This window comes from Grus americana, chromosome Z (assembly GCF_028858705.1).
Source record: "Grus americana isolate bGruAme1 chromosome Z, bGruAme1.mat, whole genome shotgun sequence".
NCBI classification, from domain to species: Eukaryota; Metazoa; Chordata; class Aves; order Gruiformes; family Gruidae; genus Grus; species Grus americana.
In genome coordinates, this window is record NC_072891.1 from 2,722,028 (window position 1) to 2,741,881 (window position 19,854).

Here is a 19,854-nt window from a genome sequence, read left to right on the forward strand (position 1 = left end):
GGACTTCCAAATGTTACCAGTTTGCAATGTTTTGCTAATTCCATCTCTAGTTAAGCCTGTATTTATAGTCCCTCTACGGCTACCTAAACTGCTGGTAACAGCGAGCTACGTAGCGTTGAATTCCCACAGGTCCATCTGCCAGCACTGGTGCTGAAATTGAAATTTTGAAGGTCAGCAGCTCCCTGGGGAGCCCATGCAAGAGCAGCCGCCTGTGCGTCAGCCCTGGTTGGGCACAAACCCACAGTGAGCACCGGGGGACATGCAAGACCGGAGCAAGAGGTGGCACGGCGAGCGCACAGGGCGCCCAAGTGGGCAGGGCCCAGAGGATGCACTCAGCAGGATCTGGCCTCGCACAGATGCCAGGCAAGTTCACCCTGCCAGCATCATCGGGATGCTGCTGCAGTGAACCCCACTTTGGTCTGGGGTGTGTGCTGGGAACTGCGGACAAGCTCATGCAGCATCTCCCAGGGGTGAGACGTGGGATCACGTAATAAAGAGAACAGGGGGATGGGCAGAAAAACAGATTTAGGGAGGAACATCACTACTGCGTGGAAGGAAAGCCTCCTGGACCAGCAGATGTCTTAAAGCATCACCGAGCAGGTAACGCAGCCCTGCAAGGGAGATTTAACGCAAGTTAATCTCCCACCCGGGAGATTTAACACAAGTGCCAAGCGCTCAGCAGCTCCCACTGAAATCAGGGGGATGTGTTCAAGCCTGTAAATAATGCTGGCATTGTAAGGGATGTCCCAGTGTCCCTAGCTTCGCCCACTGGCCAAGGTCCGGATGCGCGGGTGCCACGCCAGGGTTGGACATGAATGGTTATTTCATCAGGATAACGTTGGAATATTCAAAAGCGGTATTTTCTATATTAAATATAATGCATTAACAGAATGAGGTAGATTGAAACACAGTTATAAAGTTGAATTGCATTTAAATGCTGTGAAGTATTTGGAGAGTAACGAAATGCAATGACAGCACGAATACAGTTCGTGGAAAAACTCAGTGGAAAAACTCCATCCTAACTGATGTAGTTTCATAAACTGTTTTCAGTTGCAGATGCAGTTATGCTATATAACATCTCCTAGGATGTCACAGGATACATCCCTCAGCCTAAACGCAAGAGCAGTGCACCATCACAAACACTACAAGGTTTGTAATGCTCCTCTTCCCCCAATGCAGGTTTTTGTTCCAATTTCCAAACGTGCAAGTCGTCAAGCTTTTAATCATAAAGGGGTTGCTTACAAAGAACATTTCAATTTTGGTCTTCTTAAGATAAGTTGTAATGGAGACTGATTAGCTGAGAAGTTTCATTTAATGCTGTTATATTTTTGCTAATGCTGCTGAATCAGAACCGGCACAAAAGCCTCCAGGCGTTATCTGATGAGACCGCCAATTTTCAGCTACTGTAATTATTCCCAACAATAGAGACATTGATATTTATTGGAAAAATCCTAAGAAAGTAAACTTTGGGGATAGTGATCCAGGGCAATTCCTGGCCAGAACAATTTCCTCCCTTTCCTGGCAAAGGAATGCCATTCTCCTTACAGATTTAACACTCAGTTCATATGTTTCTCCTCTCTGACAGCAAGATGGATTAGAGTCCTTGGGGGTGTGTGCATCATGCGAAATGTATGAGCAATATACTGCAAATATCTATATGTTCCAACAAGCCAAACCATTTCTTCCCCAGGCAGCTCTCATGTACTGGAGAAAATTCCTTGCAAAAACTTCCTGAATATTTTGGATGCATCTTCAACCCCTCCCCTGCCGTGTGAGGTTAGTGGTGGTAATTAATTAGCAGTGCTTCTCATTGTGCTTCCCTCTTCTGTTACCCATCACCATGTATCTGACTGTCGTCTCCCTGCTTCCGTTTGCTGAATAACCCAGACCACCAAGCCCAGAAAGGACCCGTGGAAAGGAGCTTCTCTCCATCCCACCGACTCGTGGACCATACAGTTGGACCCCTCCTTCATTCCCATGGCATTCCGCTGCTGAGCTCTGGGTTATCCTTCCTCTTTCTCAGAGGGGAAAATACTGAGAAGGGCTAATGGGAGGTTTGAAAATCAAGACTTTTCTGACCTGGCCCGAGGTCCTCCGGCAGGAGCGGTCCTGAGAGGCTTATATGGACCCAACACCCACATCTGCTCTGTCTCCACGGTGGCTAAAAACACGGGCTAGATCTTTATTTTTATAAAATATGTAAGATAAGCTTCTGTCCTACTGCCTGGAGGAAGTAAGTACAGTCCTGTGGACTATCAATCCTATGGAGAAATATCACCACAGCTTTGGGAGCTGGGATCACGCAGTTGCCGGCAGAGCGGCAGGATGCTTGGGTAAGGATCCACCTAAACCAGGGTTAGGTACGGGCTCAGCTCTTACCCGTGGTGCCAAGACTTACGCAAGGGCAGCAGCTGTGTCAGGATGGAGAGCCTGAGCACTTCCAGCTATCACCAATGCAAGGCATGGGCTTTAGTACAAGAATTTCACCATTTATGTAGATTCAACCAGACAGAAAGACCAAGACCAGAAGTGTATTAATTACATCTAATAAAGATGGAACATACATCTTCATGACAATATTCTGTGAATTCAGGACAGCCCTTTCTGAACTGAAGAACCACTGGAATCTCTTTAAAAACCAATATAACAGAGTTAATGTAAAACCAGAAATAGTTTCAAGTCCAAGGCTTGCTCTCAAGCCCTCCCTTCCTATTTTTTTTTGCAATTTTCAAGTATCATTTTCCTGCTTCTCTTCTGCTCCTGCAGCATGTGCAGGAACAGCTCAGGCAGTCTATAAAGGTGATGAATTCATTACAGGTAGAATAAGCATCAAGTCGTATCACACAGCACAGCAAGGAAACTGAAAAGCAAAGAAAAACAAATGCTTTTTCTAATCTTTACACAACATGGATTTTGTGTGTTGCTAGAAACACCAGAAGGAGAAACAATTTCGGGTGGGTGCTGCTGCATCCCAGTGTCACAGTGGTCACAGCACGCCGGACCGCCTGCATCCTGAGCGCGCTGAGGGAAGATGGCACGGCGCAGCAGCACATGGGGAGTGCAACAAGACCCACCGGTGCTCTGATACAATCGGAGAAACAACTGGCCCAAGCCCAGAGCTCCTCCTTGCAGGAGGACCAAGGGCATGTCTACTCGAGGCGGACACTGAAATTCCAGATCCTACGTACTGCAAACCACGCAGCCCCTAACACCACAGCCCAAAGGCCTTCCCAAGAATATTTCACGCCAAAAGCCATCTTTCTGCACTCAAAAAGCTGCAGAAGTGTGGACCAGATGCCTGCAAACTGGAAATCCATCAGGATCCACCCACAGTCTGCGTATCTGTGCCTCCATCCACAGCCACGAACGGGATTTCTGCCACTGCACCTGTGGGAGCCAGGTCAGCTCCTGGTGCAGACAGCTGCAGTGCCAAGGGGGGTCTTCAAAATAGCAACAACGCCAAGCTTTCGGAATAATCCTGGTGCAGCAGCAGGCTGGTGCCTCTTCACAGCATTTTTTTTAAGCTTATTTTTTAAAAGGCAGGTAGGGCAGTTGTAGGAGAAGCTGGGAAAGACACCAGCTTTGCAGGAACATTGCTCCAAACTAAAATGATAAAACCCATTGCGCATGGCTCCAGCAACGTGACCTGTGTTCTCATCATTTTGGGATGACAGAGTGCATTTATTTCAGGACCACAGACTATTACGTGCTTCAGCAGAGGACAGAGAAGGAGAATAGCCGAGTTGGGGTCACAGCGGGGAGGCTGCACTGGCTGCACGGAGCCATGGGCAGCTGCCCGAGGGTTGAACGTGGAGGGTGGTCCCCTCTGGGTCGAGTACGGAGCAACGTCCCACATCCTCATCTCCTTTGAAGATCTCCTCATGATGATTCACCTGGGAATTTTGTTATTTTACTGGATGAACTGGAAGCTATTATGTTTGCAGTGATCACCAAGTATGAAACAAAGGGAGGACTTCAAAGGTTTGAAGATGTTCTGGAAACTATTTACCATGAGATCTCCCCTTAAAAGTGCTGCTGCACCCTCTTTAGCATGGAATTTCTGCCAATTAATTCTGTAATTAATACTGCCTTTCGAAACATTTATTATTTTTAAGTCTAGACATTCATTGGTATTTATCCCAATTTTTAATGCTTGACTTTGCTATCTCCCTGCTCTCCCACCCCTCCTGCCCACCACGAGCTATGGGTGCTCAAGGGAGGACAGCATCTCACTTTTACACCTCCTTCCCCCCCAGACTTGGGGCAGATCACATCTGGACTCTCATCTGGAGCCAAAGATATTTATTAGGGCATAGGAATGGGGATGGGCAGATAGATGGGCAGCTAAACACAGCCAGGCAGCCTCTGAAGAAATGCAGGCAGGGGCTGGACCACGGGGGGAAGGCAGCGAGGCGTGGGGCAGGCAGGACCACGAGGCTGCAGATGGAGGGGGCATTGCAGACCGCTCCGATGATGAAGGCAAGATGCTTGCATTCAATAAGGAGGCGGTTTCTGAAAAGGGAAATGCTCAGCTTTGTTTTGCACAAGGATAAGGACCTCATGGAGGCCAGAGCTGCGCCTTGTCTTCATCTCCAACACTCCCCCACTCACCATTTGGGCACCAAGTTGCATGGCAAAGCGTTCAGACCACAAACGGCAGTGACTGAGGAAAAAGGGATTAATGTGGAGATGTTCTAGAGGGATAAACAGCAGGATTAGCAACTCCTGGGGGTAAAGAGTAGTAAGAAGGAAGTGAAAGGAGCCTGCATGGCTGGATGGTGAGAGCATCGGGGAAGAGACAGGGTGGCAGAGAGAAGGGGGCACACAGGATCATCTCCTGAGGCTCCTCTTCTGCTAGACCTGATATTCTGTGCCCTAAAGAGATGTTTGCAAGCACATGAGCACCCAGGGAGCTTAGAAACGTGTTTATCTGAGACAGGGCTCAAATTTAAGCTGTCAGGTCTAAGCAGCCTGTGAAGGTGCAGACCCAGATCTGGACGTGACCTTGGCACCTTGAAATTCATTTTGTTTGTTATGGGGAAGTTTCAAACAAACAGATGCCCCCATGCTGCTCTTACCACATGGAGAAAGGGATTTGAGCAACAAACACCAGCCAAATGGTGGGAGAAATACAGGCGAAGCTGCTCTGCTTCAAAACTGGTGAAGGTCAGCACCCTGCTGTGATCCAGGGCATCTCCCAGAGTTGGAGAGCTCTCCCTTTCCTGCCAAATTATCCTAATTAATCCTAAATTAATGGTTGCCTGCTGCAAGCCATGTAAACAAGACACATTGCCAAGTAAGAGCTATTATTTAGGTGGTATATGTATTTCTAAACTGTGTTTAAAACTCTGCTCACAATCTACTGCAGTTATTATTTGCCATTTTAACACTCAACGGGATGGTTTGGGATTTGAGAAACATCGGGTCAGAAGAGCTGTGACCTTTTAGATGAATAAAAAACCACAACCTGCAATTCTTTGTGTTAGCAGGACCCAACCATCAGTCTAAACATATTCCAGATACAAAACATGCTAAGAGAAAAAAAATCCGAGCGCTTAAGATGACTCTTCCTCGCCGCAAAGACTTGCAAGAAAACATTACGCTAGAGGTGTAGCTCTCTATTGCCTTCAGAGGTTTGGATCTACTGGGTCTTTACAGCAATTAATTACTCAGGGAGTAGGATTTCATCTGCTTTTGGGCAGCTCTGCATTAGCACCAAAATTCGGGGTGTAAGGATCCCTGTTCCGCTCAATGCTAGTCAGCAGCAGGGTAGAGGCTCAGCACCTTCAGACACGGTGATGCTCTGGTCTTCTCCCTCTTGCTGATGCTTTCTGCGAGAGCACAGACCAAGGAGCTTATAAATCTGTATGAGCCCTCGAGGAAAGCAGAGATTGAAAGAGAAATATGGAAAGGAATTGATTTTTCTGAGTCACCTGAGAAGAGCTGGAAATCAAAGGCAGGACTGACCCAAGCCCCATCCAAGCCCTCCTGCTGTACCTCTGCATTTGTAGTGCCCATCACCCGGCTTCAGCAAACTGTCCTCCCCATCACCAGAATTTACAAATACTGACATTATTTGTGGTGCTGGATGCTCACCACAGCACTGCTATTTTGGGCTCTGCTCTGGAGCGGTATCCAGGTCTCTCTGCACAGTGGGGATCTGCCATTTCTTTGCACTGATGGTCCAGCCTCCCACCCCTGGGAGGAATCGGAGGATATTCATGCAATGGCATCTTGCAAAATTACGTCCTACCATGAAGCTGCAGCCCTGGCCATCCTCCTGACAGCTCTTTCCCACTGCACTGGCTGTTATTAAGGTTAGTTAAGCATTGCTTAGAAATAAGAGTAATTCAGCAGCAGACACAGACAGATGACTCCTACCCTGACCCTGCAGTCTCTGACAAGATGATGCTCCTTAAATCAGTGACTTTCTGTGTTCACATAGCGCTGCCTTATTTGCAGGGGTTTTCTCTGGGAGTTACCCTCCCTTGGTAAAAGCCTCTAAATGCACCTGACTTTAAATAAAAACCCCACTCAAAAAGCCAGGAGCCTCTTCCTGAGCTGGGTAATAACTAACTGGTGAGGAAGGGAGCACAGGAGGGGCAGGCAGCAGTGAGAAGGACCCCACGTTCACTCCCCGATGTCCCTTGCAACCTTCTTCCTTTTCCCCAGGCTTTCCTTCTCCCCAGACTCAAAACCAGAACGGATCAGGGCTCAGCTTCAGGATCACAAGATCATCTTTTCACCATCCTTTTCCCTCTGCCCATCCCTGCCTCCCTGAGCAAAGCAATGGTGCCCAAATCAGAGCCACACTGGGCAAAAAACTCACTGGTACATGCAAAGTGTATTTAAACCTTGACTCAGGCTCAGTGGTGGGTCCATGGGGGACACTGAACTCATCCAGACAGACATTCAGCTCAAGAAAATAGATTTTATATTATCTTACAATGCCAAATAGTAATTTTAACCAGAAACCGGCTGCAGACTGCATCACGTCTACTGATGCAGACCACGCAATATTCATGGGACCACATGGATCTCTGAGCTGATGAAGCTTCCACCATGCTCCTCCACGCCTCCAAACCTCCAGCCTGGATGGCCACCTGCATTAAACATCTGCAACTGCCTTCAAAATCCATTAGCATTCGGACTGAGTGTTACGGAGCCTTCTCACCCATTTTCCTTGCCTCACTGCTTTGCACACTGCCTGTGTCAGCACAGCCACTGCTCCCACCTTGAGCTGCTCCACCAGCGATGCCACTTCCCAGCTCTGCTCCCAGCTCCAACCTCCCTTTCTCAAGGGCACAGGAGAGCCCGGGGGCAGCCTGGCTGCAGGAGACTGCCACGCTGAATTAAATGTGTTGGAGGAAAAATGCAGCTCTTTTAATAGCTGGATTTTTGCCTCAGTATACAACTGGTTTCAGTACCTTAGATTATTTTGCAGAGTTTGGCAGCTCCCTGAGAATACGACCCTTCGCAGAGGAGCCCACGTGGCTCACTAATCACTTGTTAGAAAGTGCCACTTTGGGGGAGTTTCAGCCCTCCTTGGGCAGATGGAGAGGAGCTGGCAACAGCAGCAGGAGAGGAAAACTGAGTCAGTCTGAAAGACCCCCCGGGGAGGGAATGGATTTCCTCTATTCAAGGGCAGGTATTTGTTTTCCTGCATTTTACTTCATTCCTCCTTTCCCTGCTTTTCCATCCCAGCCAGACTGCCGCAAGAAGGCATGCATGGACTGATGGACGGGATCTTGACCTCAAATGAAAGAATATGACTGTATGTCAAAGACCCATCCCTCCTTCCCTAAGTAAGTGTAATTCAGACAGAGTTGGGTTTTTAAAAAGTGGGTTGGCACAGAAGTGAGGACAAAGACAAGCAGAATGGCTGTGGATGAGCCAGGTACCCTTTCCACGTGCTTCCGCTGCGGGGATGATCGGCAGCTCATGTTGTATAAAAGCAGCAGCAAAGCAAGAAACAGCAAGATTAGTCATTTAAGTAAAGTGAGCAAACACACACCTCCCCACAGTGCATTGCTGGGATAGAATAAAATATATAAGTATATATTTGATATATATGATATAAAGCAATGAAAGACACCTGAATGGCATTTGAACCCTTCCTGTGCCCTGCTCGGTACTTTGTGGTGCTGGAGAAACCTGGGGCATGCTTGGCAGAGCTCGGCCCACGGGTATGCCTGGGAAACACGTCCTGCCTTGGGGCAGGGAGCGTGACCACCACCAGAGACCACCCCAGCAGGGTTTACAGCTGCCCAAACAGGCTCAAGGACCAGTTGCTCCCAAAAAGATCCACCACAATCTGAGCGCTTCACCCTACATGCATTCAACGCCTTCCCATGCCAGCCGGAAGCTCACTGACACAGCACTGGCCTCGGCAATTTGGCATTGCCTACCTTGTGTGAGTAATGCTGATCCACGATTCTGGCCAGCCCAAAGTCACCGATCTTCAGCACCAGGTCCTCCGTGCTGATGAAAATATTGGCTGGCTTGAGGTCACGGTGGAGGACATTGGCTGAGTGGATGTACTTCAGCCCCCGCAGTAGCTGGTACATGAAGAGCTTGGCGTGCTCCTCAGCGAGCTTCCCCTGCTCCAGCAGCCGTGCCAGGTCTGTCTCCATGTACTCCTGGACGATGTATACCATGTTAAACTTGAAAAAATCTCCACGCAGATTTGTCCCCTTTGGCCCCAACACCTCGTACACCTTCACTATGTTATCGTGGTCCAGGCGACGGATGATTTTGATCTCCCGGAAAGCGTGCTTCATGCTCCGCGCATCGTCGATGGTGATCTTCTTCACTGCCACTTTGCGGCAGCTCTTACTGTCAAGGGCTGACAGCACCAACCCATTGGCCCCGAAGCCCAAGGGGCGAAAATTAATGAAGCGACAGCCCAGGTCGTACCCGTACATGCTAGCTATACAGTCACACTTCTCTGCCATCGCGGGCTCCGTCCTCTTTTGGCTTTTTCTCCGTTGTCACTTGAAAAGCTGGGACAGTTGAAGGGCTTCCAGATTACAAACGTGGTTTGAAATCAAGTGCCTCATTATTAAAGATGCCCATCGCTTCAAGACGACATGCAGATGCAGTGAAAATAGATGTGAGCACACATACACAAACAAAATGTTTTAAACTGGGTGAGAAATCAAGGGATAGAAGAGACTTTCCAAGCAGCGTGGATAACCACAGCCCAGAGATCTCTAGCAAAACAGAAAGGTTATTTTTCTTGAGACTAAAAGATCAGCACTGCTACGTTTTTCAGCCACGTTCTTGTTTTCCTTTTCCAACGTCCCTGAGTCAATGCCGAAGCACGGGGCTGGCAGCACAGCCGGATGCCTGGCCCCACGTCCCCGGCGTCTCAGTGCCGGGGCAGCCAGCTGGCCTCGTGGCAGGGCAGAGCCCAGAGCAGCCCCATGGCCCCTCCGCTGCCCCAAACCCTCCCTGCCCACAAGTTTTGACAGCGTTCTCCCCACCAGTGAAGTGCATCCAGGCACTGGCCGGGCTCCCCAGCAGTCAGCAAAGCTTCACCCTTCTCGTCACTCCCTTTTCAGTACAGGCAGACCCCATCTTCCCCATCAGCAGTGAGAAATCTTGATGGCAGCAAATATTTTGCCAATCAAAATTCTCTTTATCGGCTGCATTCAGTGCAGTAAGTCTCCACGTTTGCAGTTCCAACACCTTCCCCTTGTATGTCTTCCGGTGGCAAAGCCAAATGCCATCTGATCTTTACAGCTTGCCAGAGGAGTTCCCTGTGCTGCACTGCCCGGTTATTCCTCAGCAGGTCTCAGTCCCGCTCCTGGAAGAAAAGAGGAGATGGATTCATTCGTTACCAGCACTGCTATGCCCTGCCTATGTAATGGCTTGCTGAAGGTTAACCATGAGCAAAACTGTGACCTTTTGGAAACTCATCAGTTATCCTCTCCAAAAGCATGCATCAATACCAGCATTTTTCAGATGATTAATTTTTCCTTTTCCATTTGTAATACACAGAAAACTCTAACTCTTCCTTTCCCCTTTCTTCTTTTTTTTTTATATTTATTTATTTTAATCTGTCTGAAAATGTTACAGAGCGATTTGCAGAAGGCAAAAGTTGAACAACGCACTATGTCTCCGACTGCCTATTTAAACCGCATTGCAAGGAAAGCAGGGGCTGAACTGTCCCTGCCGAGCAGCTGAGAGCAGAGATGGCCACAGTTTTTCAGCTTAAAACGACTAAAATTGCTTGGGCAAACAAGGTGGTACCACCATGGCCGGTTTTGCAAAGAGCCTTTAAAACCAGCCACAAGGATGGGACTGCCCCTGAATTTGGGGTCCCACAGCAAACCCTGGCAGCAGCCTTGGGGATGCCGCTGGCTCCATCCTTTCCCTTCCTTCCCCTTCCCTCATGCAGCAAACCACACCATTTTAATGCATTTATAAAGAGAGGTACTCCAGCCTTGCTCAGCCTGGGGTGCACAAGCAGCTAACGACACAGCTCATTTCTCCTCCAGTGCGCCGGGGGAAGGAGGAGAGCATCCTCATTAAGATGGACAAGCCGTGTTGTTAGCTGCAGGAATCTGCCATCCATCAGCAACGCCTGCAACCGCAGCTCTGCCGAGACCTGCTCGGCATGGGCAGCCGTCCTCCTGGTCATGGTTTCACAGACCCAAAACTCCTCCATGCAAATAAGATAAACATAAGAGATAAATACAGGGTCCTATGGTGCTCTTTAAAAGTATAGCTGAATATATTTTTTTTTATATATATATATATATATGAATGATATAGCATTTAAGTCATGGGTTTTTCACCCCCTATTAATATGAAAAGGCTTTATGACATCCTTGGCATTAAGCAGCTGGAACAAATGACTGTGGTGAACAAGCAAGGTGAGCAGCAGAAGTGAGTTGCGGTGTCTCAGGAGCGTAACCCCATATTTCAAAGCCTCTCTGTGCTAACACATGCTCCCTTGAGTGACGGAGGAATCTCTTACCAAGATGCACTGGCTTTTAAAGAAAAGCAAAGCAGCAGAGGAACCTTCTGGCACCACAGTAGACCCCTCACCCAACTGCTAGCAACAGCATAATGGGCAAATACCAGTGTCTACTGGGGATGAGGATGCAGACCTAGCCAGAGGCACGGAGGATCCCAATATTTTGGGGATTTTCCTGACAAAATGTCATCTTCCAGTGGCAGGTCACCATGCAGGGTTGGCCATGGGCAAGGGACCACCTCTTGCAGACGTTCTAGTTAGGAAAAGATGATTCAAAGCCCTCAAACCACTTCAAGATATTTAGATAAAACACTGTGATTTTTCAACCACAATTAATTTGTTTAGAAACAGAATTGAACAAAAAGCATAAAGTGTTAGGAAAGGACTGGGGTTTTTTTTCTAGATGATCAGCTCATCGAAGCTTTCAACCTACCATATCTCCCTGCTGATATGTATGTATCCCAGAGGAGCAAGGACACCCTCTCCTGCTCAGCCCCTGACTCGCTCCCAAACACCCTCCAACGCCTCGTTTTGTGGCACCCCCTCTTTGCCGTGAGACCCGCGTGCAGACCAATGTCCCATGCCACCCACCAAGGGGACCACCAGGTCCTTCTGAAGCCAAGGAGACCAGCCAGCTGCATGACAAGGGCTGCGACCTTGCACAGGGATGTCCCAAATTATACACTGGTTCCAGTGCCGCAGAGGGAAGGAAAAAAATAAAATTATGGTGGATCTGCTCCCGTTGTGTTCTTCATGCCAGATTAAAGTCTCTGTTGTAGCCTTTAATCACCAGAGCTGCTCCATTAACCTGGCAGCAGGTTCACAGCCTGGTCCTTCACTCTACACTCCCCAAGCATCGGGCATCGCTGGCAGTACCCTCCTGCTTTCTGGCAGAAGTTACCCAGATAGGGAAAATACCAAATGCCGAGCTTGGTTTCAGCTTGCAACCATCGGTCATTAAAGGTGGAAGAGAACTGTAATGCTTCAGGCCAGCACAGAGCAGCTATTTGAAGAGTAATCTGGTTAACAGTTAAAATAAAGATGTACGGGCTGTATGACGGTGGAGAGGGATGTAGGCAGAGCAGGGATACCCTCCAAAGAGCATCTGCCAGCAGTTACCAAGCAGTTTGGCAAACACTGCGTGCTCCTGTAGTTGGAAGCGAAAATAATTACAGCCTCCCTTCAATTCAGCAATTATCTAATGCTGGCTTTTGCATGCAAGGATTGAACAGAGAAAGCCGCTCTTGCTATTCGGAACTGGGGCAAGCCTCGGTCCATAGTCACAGGAGGGAAAAAAAAAAGGATGAGAAACAAGGAATGAAGGGAAAAAAGAAGGTAAATAAATCCTGAGGCTCTGCAAGGACAGCAGGAAAGAGCACTCTGTGCAGGAAGGTTACCCCTGTGTTGCAACCTGGCTGCATGGCTGTGGAAAGGGAACACGACGTTGCTTAAACCCCAAGAAGGCAGTTGGGGGTCTGAGGACTATGGGGAGATTTAAGGACAGGCTGGACCTGACGAGCAACCAGGGAACTGCAAGAGGTACGCCTGGCTGCAGCAAAACCGGAGCTTTTCCACTTGTGGTGACTAACCTGAGTTTCCTAAGCCTGCACTGAAGAACTCGGTTTCTCCATGGGTCTCTTGGATGTCTGAGGAGGAAAAAAAAACCCAAGAAAAGTAAAAAAAAAATTCCTACTGGCAAAGGGAACTCTGTGAAATAGCGCTTGGGTTAATCTGCTTCAACAAGGTGCCACGTTGGGTTTGAGATCCATCTCTGTTCCTCATCTCTCAGCCCCACCACCCAGAACCCATCACATTTCTCATCTTTTTGGCACTATGAGCCAAACTCCACAGGGTTTGCTGAGACCAGGTAGGGCTGGATGGGACACGATGTTAGCTCCCACGCTGAGCTTCTTGGCTTACTCTAGATGCAATGGAAGGAAACCAAGTTTTGCTGTGTCAGCTTAATTATTAATAATTATTACAGTTCTAGAAGCACTGAAAGGGAAAATGTGATGCATAAGACTAAAAGGGAAGAAAGAGCCCTATTTCATCTCACGAGCAGAGCGATGGCCTTCACAGTGCTCCCGGCTACATCTCAGTTCCCAGCTGAGTGATGACCCTGCAGCATCTTCTGCAATTAGAGGAACCAGGGCAGAATCACCCCTAAAAGGATGGCTCTGGAGGATGGCAAGCCGTGCTCCTGTCCTCACTCTCCTGAACCATCCAGGGAAAACCTGCTGGTGAATACAGGGAGATGGACTGTGGCCGAGGGACCAGCAGGCAACACACGGCTGTGGGACTGACCGCCATCTCCATTTGTCCTTCTGATCTCTGCCTCCTCCAATCTTGACAACAGCAAACCCAAAGGATCAGGCTGACCAGCTTTCCCGGAACGGCTACAGGAGTTATTTTTCCAGTGCTCTCCACCATCCAAATCACACATCACTTCTGACTCATTATTTTGTTAGAATCACTAAAAAAACCCGAAGTAAAGCATGCACACAGCCTGGGTGCCACTCATGAGTTACTCGAGCAGCTAATGCCTGGAAACTGCAGCAAGGGAACAACCATCCAACTATTTAAATGTACATTTCCAGCAAAGGGCTGGATCCTGGGGCAGTACCGCAGCTCACCAAGGGGAGTTTTGGGATGCTAGCCCCATGAGCAGCAATCCTGCTTCTTCCTCTCTTCTTGGTTCTCCAGGTCTATTGTAATGAAAAAGTATTACTTCAGTGGCCTAATGAAAATGGCTGCTGAGACCAACAGCGGTCATACAGCCAGCAGCGATGCTATTTGGGTGCAGATGATGGAAAATGTGGTCTATTTTCATAAAACTAAGAACCAGAGTCCCAGGGGTTTTCCAGGCTGATGGGCCAGGATCGACCATCCACTTGAAAAGCCGAATTCAGTGGGAGCCTCAGGGCAAACTGCAGCAGAATATAGCCAATAGGTCCTGAGGCACAACAGAGAGTCAGGAGCAGAGAGTAAGAAAATTTGTGGTTACACCAAGGCAACGTGCAGGGAAAATAAATCTGACTTGCTAATATTGGTGAAGTCGCCCCAATCTTTTGCTTGTGTGGTTGATAGAGGGTTTTGCTGGGGTGCTGGGAGATGGTAAAACACAAAGAGACAGTAGTTTTAAAGGATTTGAGTGCTAACTTTATTCCCATCCCCTTTCTCACCTCTTATCATCTTAGTTTTAAAGCTAGGAAAGCTTAAGGGTACTTTCAGAAAGCATATACCAAAAATTTTCTCTGTTGGACAATTCTCCTGGTCTGCAGACCATAAATCCTGTTCGTTTAATAAATATGTGTGAGGTCAAAGTCATCGTTCAAACCTGCAGCTCAGGCAGAGGGAATGGTCAGGAGCTTCTGCGATGCCCTGCAGAGCCCACGCTCCCACCAGCCTCCCAGGCACGGAGAGGCAACCGAGGAAGGGATCCAGTTGCTTATATAGAGAATTATGCAATCAAATTCCCAAGAAAGATTGTGCATATAAGGATAATGCAGGAAACGTAGAAACATGTTCCCTCTTTATGAACATAGTTCACAGTTTCAATTTACGTCTCACTCGCTTTTTCACAGAGGGTGGCATGTTTCACTGTTTGCACAGTGTATCACCTCTGAGATTTTATAATTGGGACCCCTTGTGCCATACAACGCAAAGACGAGGGAATTAAGAAATTTTCTTTTATTCTTCCATTCTCTCTCTCTCTCCCATACCACTCTGCAAGGAAAGCATTTGTCCTCACGTTGCTGCCGCAACGTTGTGATGAGCTTTTCCTTTTCACTGAATCTGCTCCAAGTGGCAGTGGTCTCTCTAGATGGACGAATTCATTAAAGCTCAAGTGTCATAACAAGATGTCTGTTATTAACAGAGCACCACAGGTGCTAATTAAAGGAGGATAACAGCAATCTCTCACTTGAAGACCTTGTAAAGGGCCACATCCTGCAAACCATTACATTTCAACAGTCTTTTCAACTGGACCCAAGATTGTACACCGTGCTGCACAGCAGGATCTAGCAGGGGCCATGTTCATCGCACCGGCTCAGCTTACTGATGCCTGTATTGGGTAGATCTGGCAGGAGCACAATGAGATTCATTTTTTCATACCCTCTCTTTGCCCCAGCAAAAGCCTTTCAGACATCCTTTCTCTCTGCCTCATCGCTCCCCATGCCGCAGTGGCAGCATCCCTGCCGTGCACGGTGGAGGCGATCTCCGCCCTGGAGGAGCTGAGCAGCAGAGACCCCATGGCAGAAAGCGCAGTGGACCGAGACTGGGCAGCTTGGTGCCCACTGCTCCTGTGACGGACTTGCATGTCTTCAGGAAATCTCTCCAAGCTTTAGTCACAGTAATGGAGTTACTGAAGCAGAGGGAAATACGGGCAAGTCTCCTGTAGCTCTTAGCTGCCAGGCTAGCGACTGCCTCAAGGCTGAAACTGAATTTGTCCTTCCCATCAATAAGCATGGGCTCCTGGTGCTCAGTTCTGCAGGATGTCCCACAGAGAGCCCCGGGGAGGGTCCCTCCTCAGGGCTGAACACAGCTAAAGGCAACGCTTCTGCTCTTGTCTTGGCAAACAGCCTCTTCCCTCTCCTCCTGCAGCTCAAGCTATAAACTACAGGATCTTTGCAACCTCCTGCACCTCCCAGGAGTAGGAGCTTTCTATCACAGAATTGGGGGGCCCCCACGCCTGGTCCTGAGACCCTCCACACACCCTGATGCCTATGGGCTGTGCTCTGCACCAACCCCGCAGTGGGCACCCCAGGAGAAGCAAGAACATCAGGAGATCAGATTTGCCAGATGGGATCCTAGGGAAACAGGAAAACTGGGGGCAAGAACCCACCCCAGCAAAACCAGTCTGATCTCAGAGGAACGAGTGGTTCCCCAAACTTCATGATGAATATGGCCAGCAACAGGAACTGCTCAGCCTCTGAAGGATGCTGAAGAACAAGCGATGCTCTTGTGCTTTGTGTCCTCAGCTACCTTGGTGCTGTGATCTCCACCAGAGACACCCTGTCCTGGTACCCCAGAAAGCATCACAAGCTTCTGCACAGACTGGCAAGCACCTGGACCTGTTTAAAAAGCAAGCTGCAAAGTCAGCTGCTGTTGTGAACTACTCTGAGTGAAGCTCTTGCTAATTATCACCGGCAAAGTCCTCCCCTGGAGTAGAATCAGACCCTCTTACGCCAGAGCTGCTTATAGCAAAGAGTCAGGGATTACTACAGTCAAATTGATGACGCACTCTGGGTTTCTGAACACAGATTTTATCCTCCCAGCTTTGCTAGGGCTGCTGAAGCACAGCACATCAGGTACCCTGGGTGATCTCAAGGAACCTGGTTTTCATTAAGAGGGTTTTTTTGCCTTTGGGATCTATCATGCCCTGACAACCTGGCTATACCAAACAACAGCCATGCAACCTGCTCAGGAGTAGATTAAATATTATTTCCAGAGAAATAGGTATATATCAGATGCCTTTAATACCAGGATCCAAACAGAAACCCATTGAGAAGGAGATGAGCAGAGCTGCCACCAGCAAAAGACCAGAAGGCACCAAGTAGCACTGCCCCAGAAGGAAGGTTTTTCATTTTTATTTTCCTCTCACAGGAAAATAGGAATTTTCCTCCTTAACGGCTAGGGCACTTGTGGCCAGGCCAAATTACACTCAGAAAAAAAAAAAAAAAAAAAAAAAGAAAAAAGAAGAAAGAAAAATCAGACAACGCTCATTAGTTCACAGAAAGAACAGAAAACAATGAAGAACTTGCTGACACTCGCAGAGATTGTAGGCAGTGCAGGAAAGCCACCCGCGTGCCCCCAGCCAGACAGCCGGTTTGGGTAAATCAGCCGTGGCAGGGGACTGTGAGCAGCTGAACACAGGCGAGAGGTGGGGAAAAGTCTCGTTTCCCAGTGGGACCCAGTACGTGAAACCACTCTGGGCTCAATGTTCTGCAGCCAGACAGCAACCAGACAGTGCCTTGAACAAACATGGTTCAGTACCTGCTCCCCGCAGCCAACGCACACTCTCCTACCAGCCTAAATACATTTATTTGACATGGTATTAAGCTGGAAAAGCCCAGCTCCATCTCTATGAAGGCATCTGCCTGTGTCAAGCTGTCCATGACAGACAGACATACCTCATACCTCATAGCCAGAGTATTTTGCTGGACCTGTAGCCTCCATTGTGCTCCCTCTTCAGCCTCAGTCCTGCCAGCCGTGGTTTTCATGCTGCACGGGCTTTTAATGGCTGACAACACATCGATTTAAAATGAGCAGAATTATTTCCATTACCTAAATAAAGCAATTCCTAGAATGAATGACTCAGAAGCCCTTCCTCTAACCATAAATCAGAGTGGAAACACAATACCTCATTGGGGCAAATCACTTTGCCCTTTTGGTTTGGCACCCATGGTCTTTTCTCCTAAAAAAGAGAAGAGAAGATCCACTCTCTGCTGGCACTTCATCAGAGAGCTGGGCCTTCACTCTCCAGGATGCCGCAGATCAGGACATTGCCTGTGTTATCACTGGAAGGGCTGGACCAAGATAAGCAAAAGCAGGATGGTTATTAAAAAAAAAAATTAAAAAAAAAATATAGAAACCACCCTAGGGGTTTTTCACTATGACCAAGGAGCCCGCACCAGGAATTTGCCCCAAAGGAGGTATGTGCAGCATGTGCCAGCAGCCAGCGATGGCAGAGCGACTCCTTTGACTCGTCCCTACCCTCCACAGGCCCCAAGAGGTACCTCTGTGGGCAGAGCGCATGATGTCCTCTCAAAACACTGGGATCTCGCAAAAGTGCTTGCGCTTGTGTCTGTAACCTCCCCCTTAATCCTCATCCAGTTTATTTTGGGGCTAGACCGCTTGCAGATCTGCATGCTCAGCTTGGGAAAACAACGAATACAGGCTTTATGGAGAGGAAAAAAACTTGCATTTGTCTGCAGAAACCACTTTGTAAAAGATTTCCACCCCCAATCCTCCCACTACAATCCCGCAGCGATGGCCCCCTGCTTCTGCAGCCCCAACGCAGCAAGAGAGATCCTCCCCCAGCAACTGAGAGAGCAAAGGGGGTAAAAATAGGCAGTGGGGAGACTTGCCCAGTGTCCCAGCCAGAAACACACACACACCCCCCACACCCCCCCCCCCAGTGCCCTTCTCTCCTCCCAGGCAGCACCACTGGGGGCTGGGGGGGGGCTGTACCTCCAGCCACGTGCTCTTGCCTCCATCGTCCTCAAGAGGAGCAAGCCATCAGAGACATCCATCTACAAACAACCCCCTGGGAGGGCGATGGCAGCCTTCACGAAACCGACGTTCTCAAGGTGCCGGGGGTGCTGGACCGAGGGGCACAGCTGCTGAGTACAGCCAGACCGAGTATGCATAGGACATAACCTGCAACCTGTCATAAACAGCACAGGCTGTTAAAACCTCAAGGAGAATTAATCATACATCCAGGAGACTGTTCAGATGTGGTATTTCACCATAAGCTCTGTGATATTTGGTTGCTGTTGAAGAGTCAATCCTTGATCCAAGTGTACAGGGGTTTAGGCAGCAATGTCTCCTGGAAGATGTTCCTCTTCAAGGGCAGAGTTGAGCCACATTTCAAGCCCAAACTGCTTCACCACTCCTACAGACACAAGCCCTCGCTCCTGCTCAGGTTTCCATGATGCACAACTCTGCCCTGTGATATCTCCCAGCACAATCGAAAGGGCAGCCCCCCCTTGCCTGACCCACACATCCATACATCCCATCTGCCTGGGGAGCGAGTCAGGTCCTTCCCGACGACGGGGACTCAGCCCCCCAAACTTCAGCCCTTTCTTTGGTCTGACTCCCTAAAGAGCAGGGCCACAAGGCACCGCAGCTGCAGAGATGCTGGAGACCAGGAATCCCACACTAACAACTTCATACAGCAAAGTTCCCCCTCTTCTACTCTGAGGAAAAGGTCTTTGCTGTTTTAATGCTTCCCAGTCTCATGATTTTGGGAGTTCACGGTGCATAGTCATGGGATACCAGCAGCCAGCAAAGCTGAAAGCCAGTGGCAGAAATGTGCTGGCATCATCAAAAATAACATGGGAGATTTTCTAGAGAATTAAAACAAAAATGTTGTAAGGCCTGGTACTAAAATAGCCTGAGCAAAACCAAAGCATGCTCCCAGCGACTTTTAGCCATCCAGATAATAGATGGGGAATAAAAGGTTTTGCTGGACCACTGCTAAAGCTTGCTCTCTGTATAATCACCTACTACTATAATGAGATTACGTGGATTAGCTTTATTTTAAGGGAATGTCAATGAACTGTACAGCCTTTCTAGGCAGGTTTTCAGTGCTACACAGAATAATACCGGAAAGACATCAAACCAGGCAGCTGGTTTTAGAAAACATTCCTCTAAATAATCCAGGTGGAGAAAGACTGCAAGGCAACAGAGGTGTGTTAATGCAGGCGATAGCTGAATGAATGAATGTTGCAGGGAAAAACAGATTCATCCCTGGTTTCTCTTGGCCAAGTTGCACAAGAAATTAATGACACTGCACTGTCCAAAGTCCTTTACTCTTCTTTTCTAGGAGGGATCCAAGCTGGAGCCTTGGGCACTGAAGCCCAGATATTTTGCTCCCCATATTCTACCAAGCTGCATCTCTGCACTTTCTCTCTCGTCGTGACTCAGCCAGGGCTTGTGAATAAAACCCAATTAGGGATTAAACATCAGAGCAGCAGAAAAATGATGGCCCCTACCCCAGGCAGCTCACAGCCTGGGATCTTTAGCTCCCACCCTGGTGAAACGACAAAAATAACTCATTAAAAAGTCACTTTAATTGCCTTGCCAGTGGTTTGCACAAATTCCAGCTAATGCTTGAGGTTAAAAATGAATTAAGCTTTAAATAGCAA

At 48.5% G+C, this 19,854-nt stretch overlaps 1 protein-coding gene across 3 annotated transcripts in view; it reads right to left on the reverse strand.

The window, feature by feature from the left end:
• Window positions 1–19,854, reverse strand: part of MAPK4 (mitogen-activated protein kinase 4) — a 43,831-nt gene that overhangs the window by 13,737 nt on the left and 10,240 nt on the right. For 2 of the 3 annotated variants that reach the window (XM_054808964.1, XM_054808966.1), the window contains exon 2: window positions 8,409–9,808. In XM_054808964.1, coding sequence (XP_054664939.1) covers window positions 8,409–8,954 — 546 coding nt within the window. In that variant the 5' untranslated portion in view covers window positions 8,955–9,808. Of the gene's footprint in view, window positions 1–8,408; window positions 9,809–12,573; window positions 12,636–19,854 lie in introns of those variants that run through there. The other variant, XM_054808965.1, reaches the window with a different exon arrangement.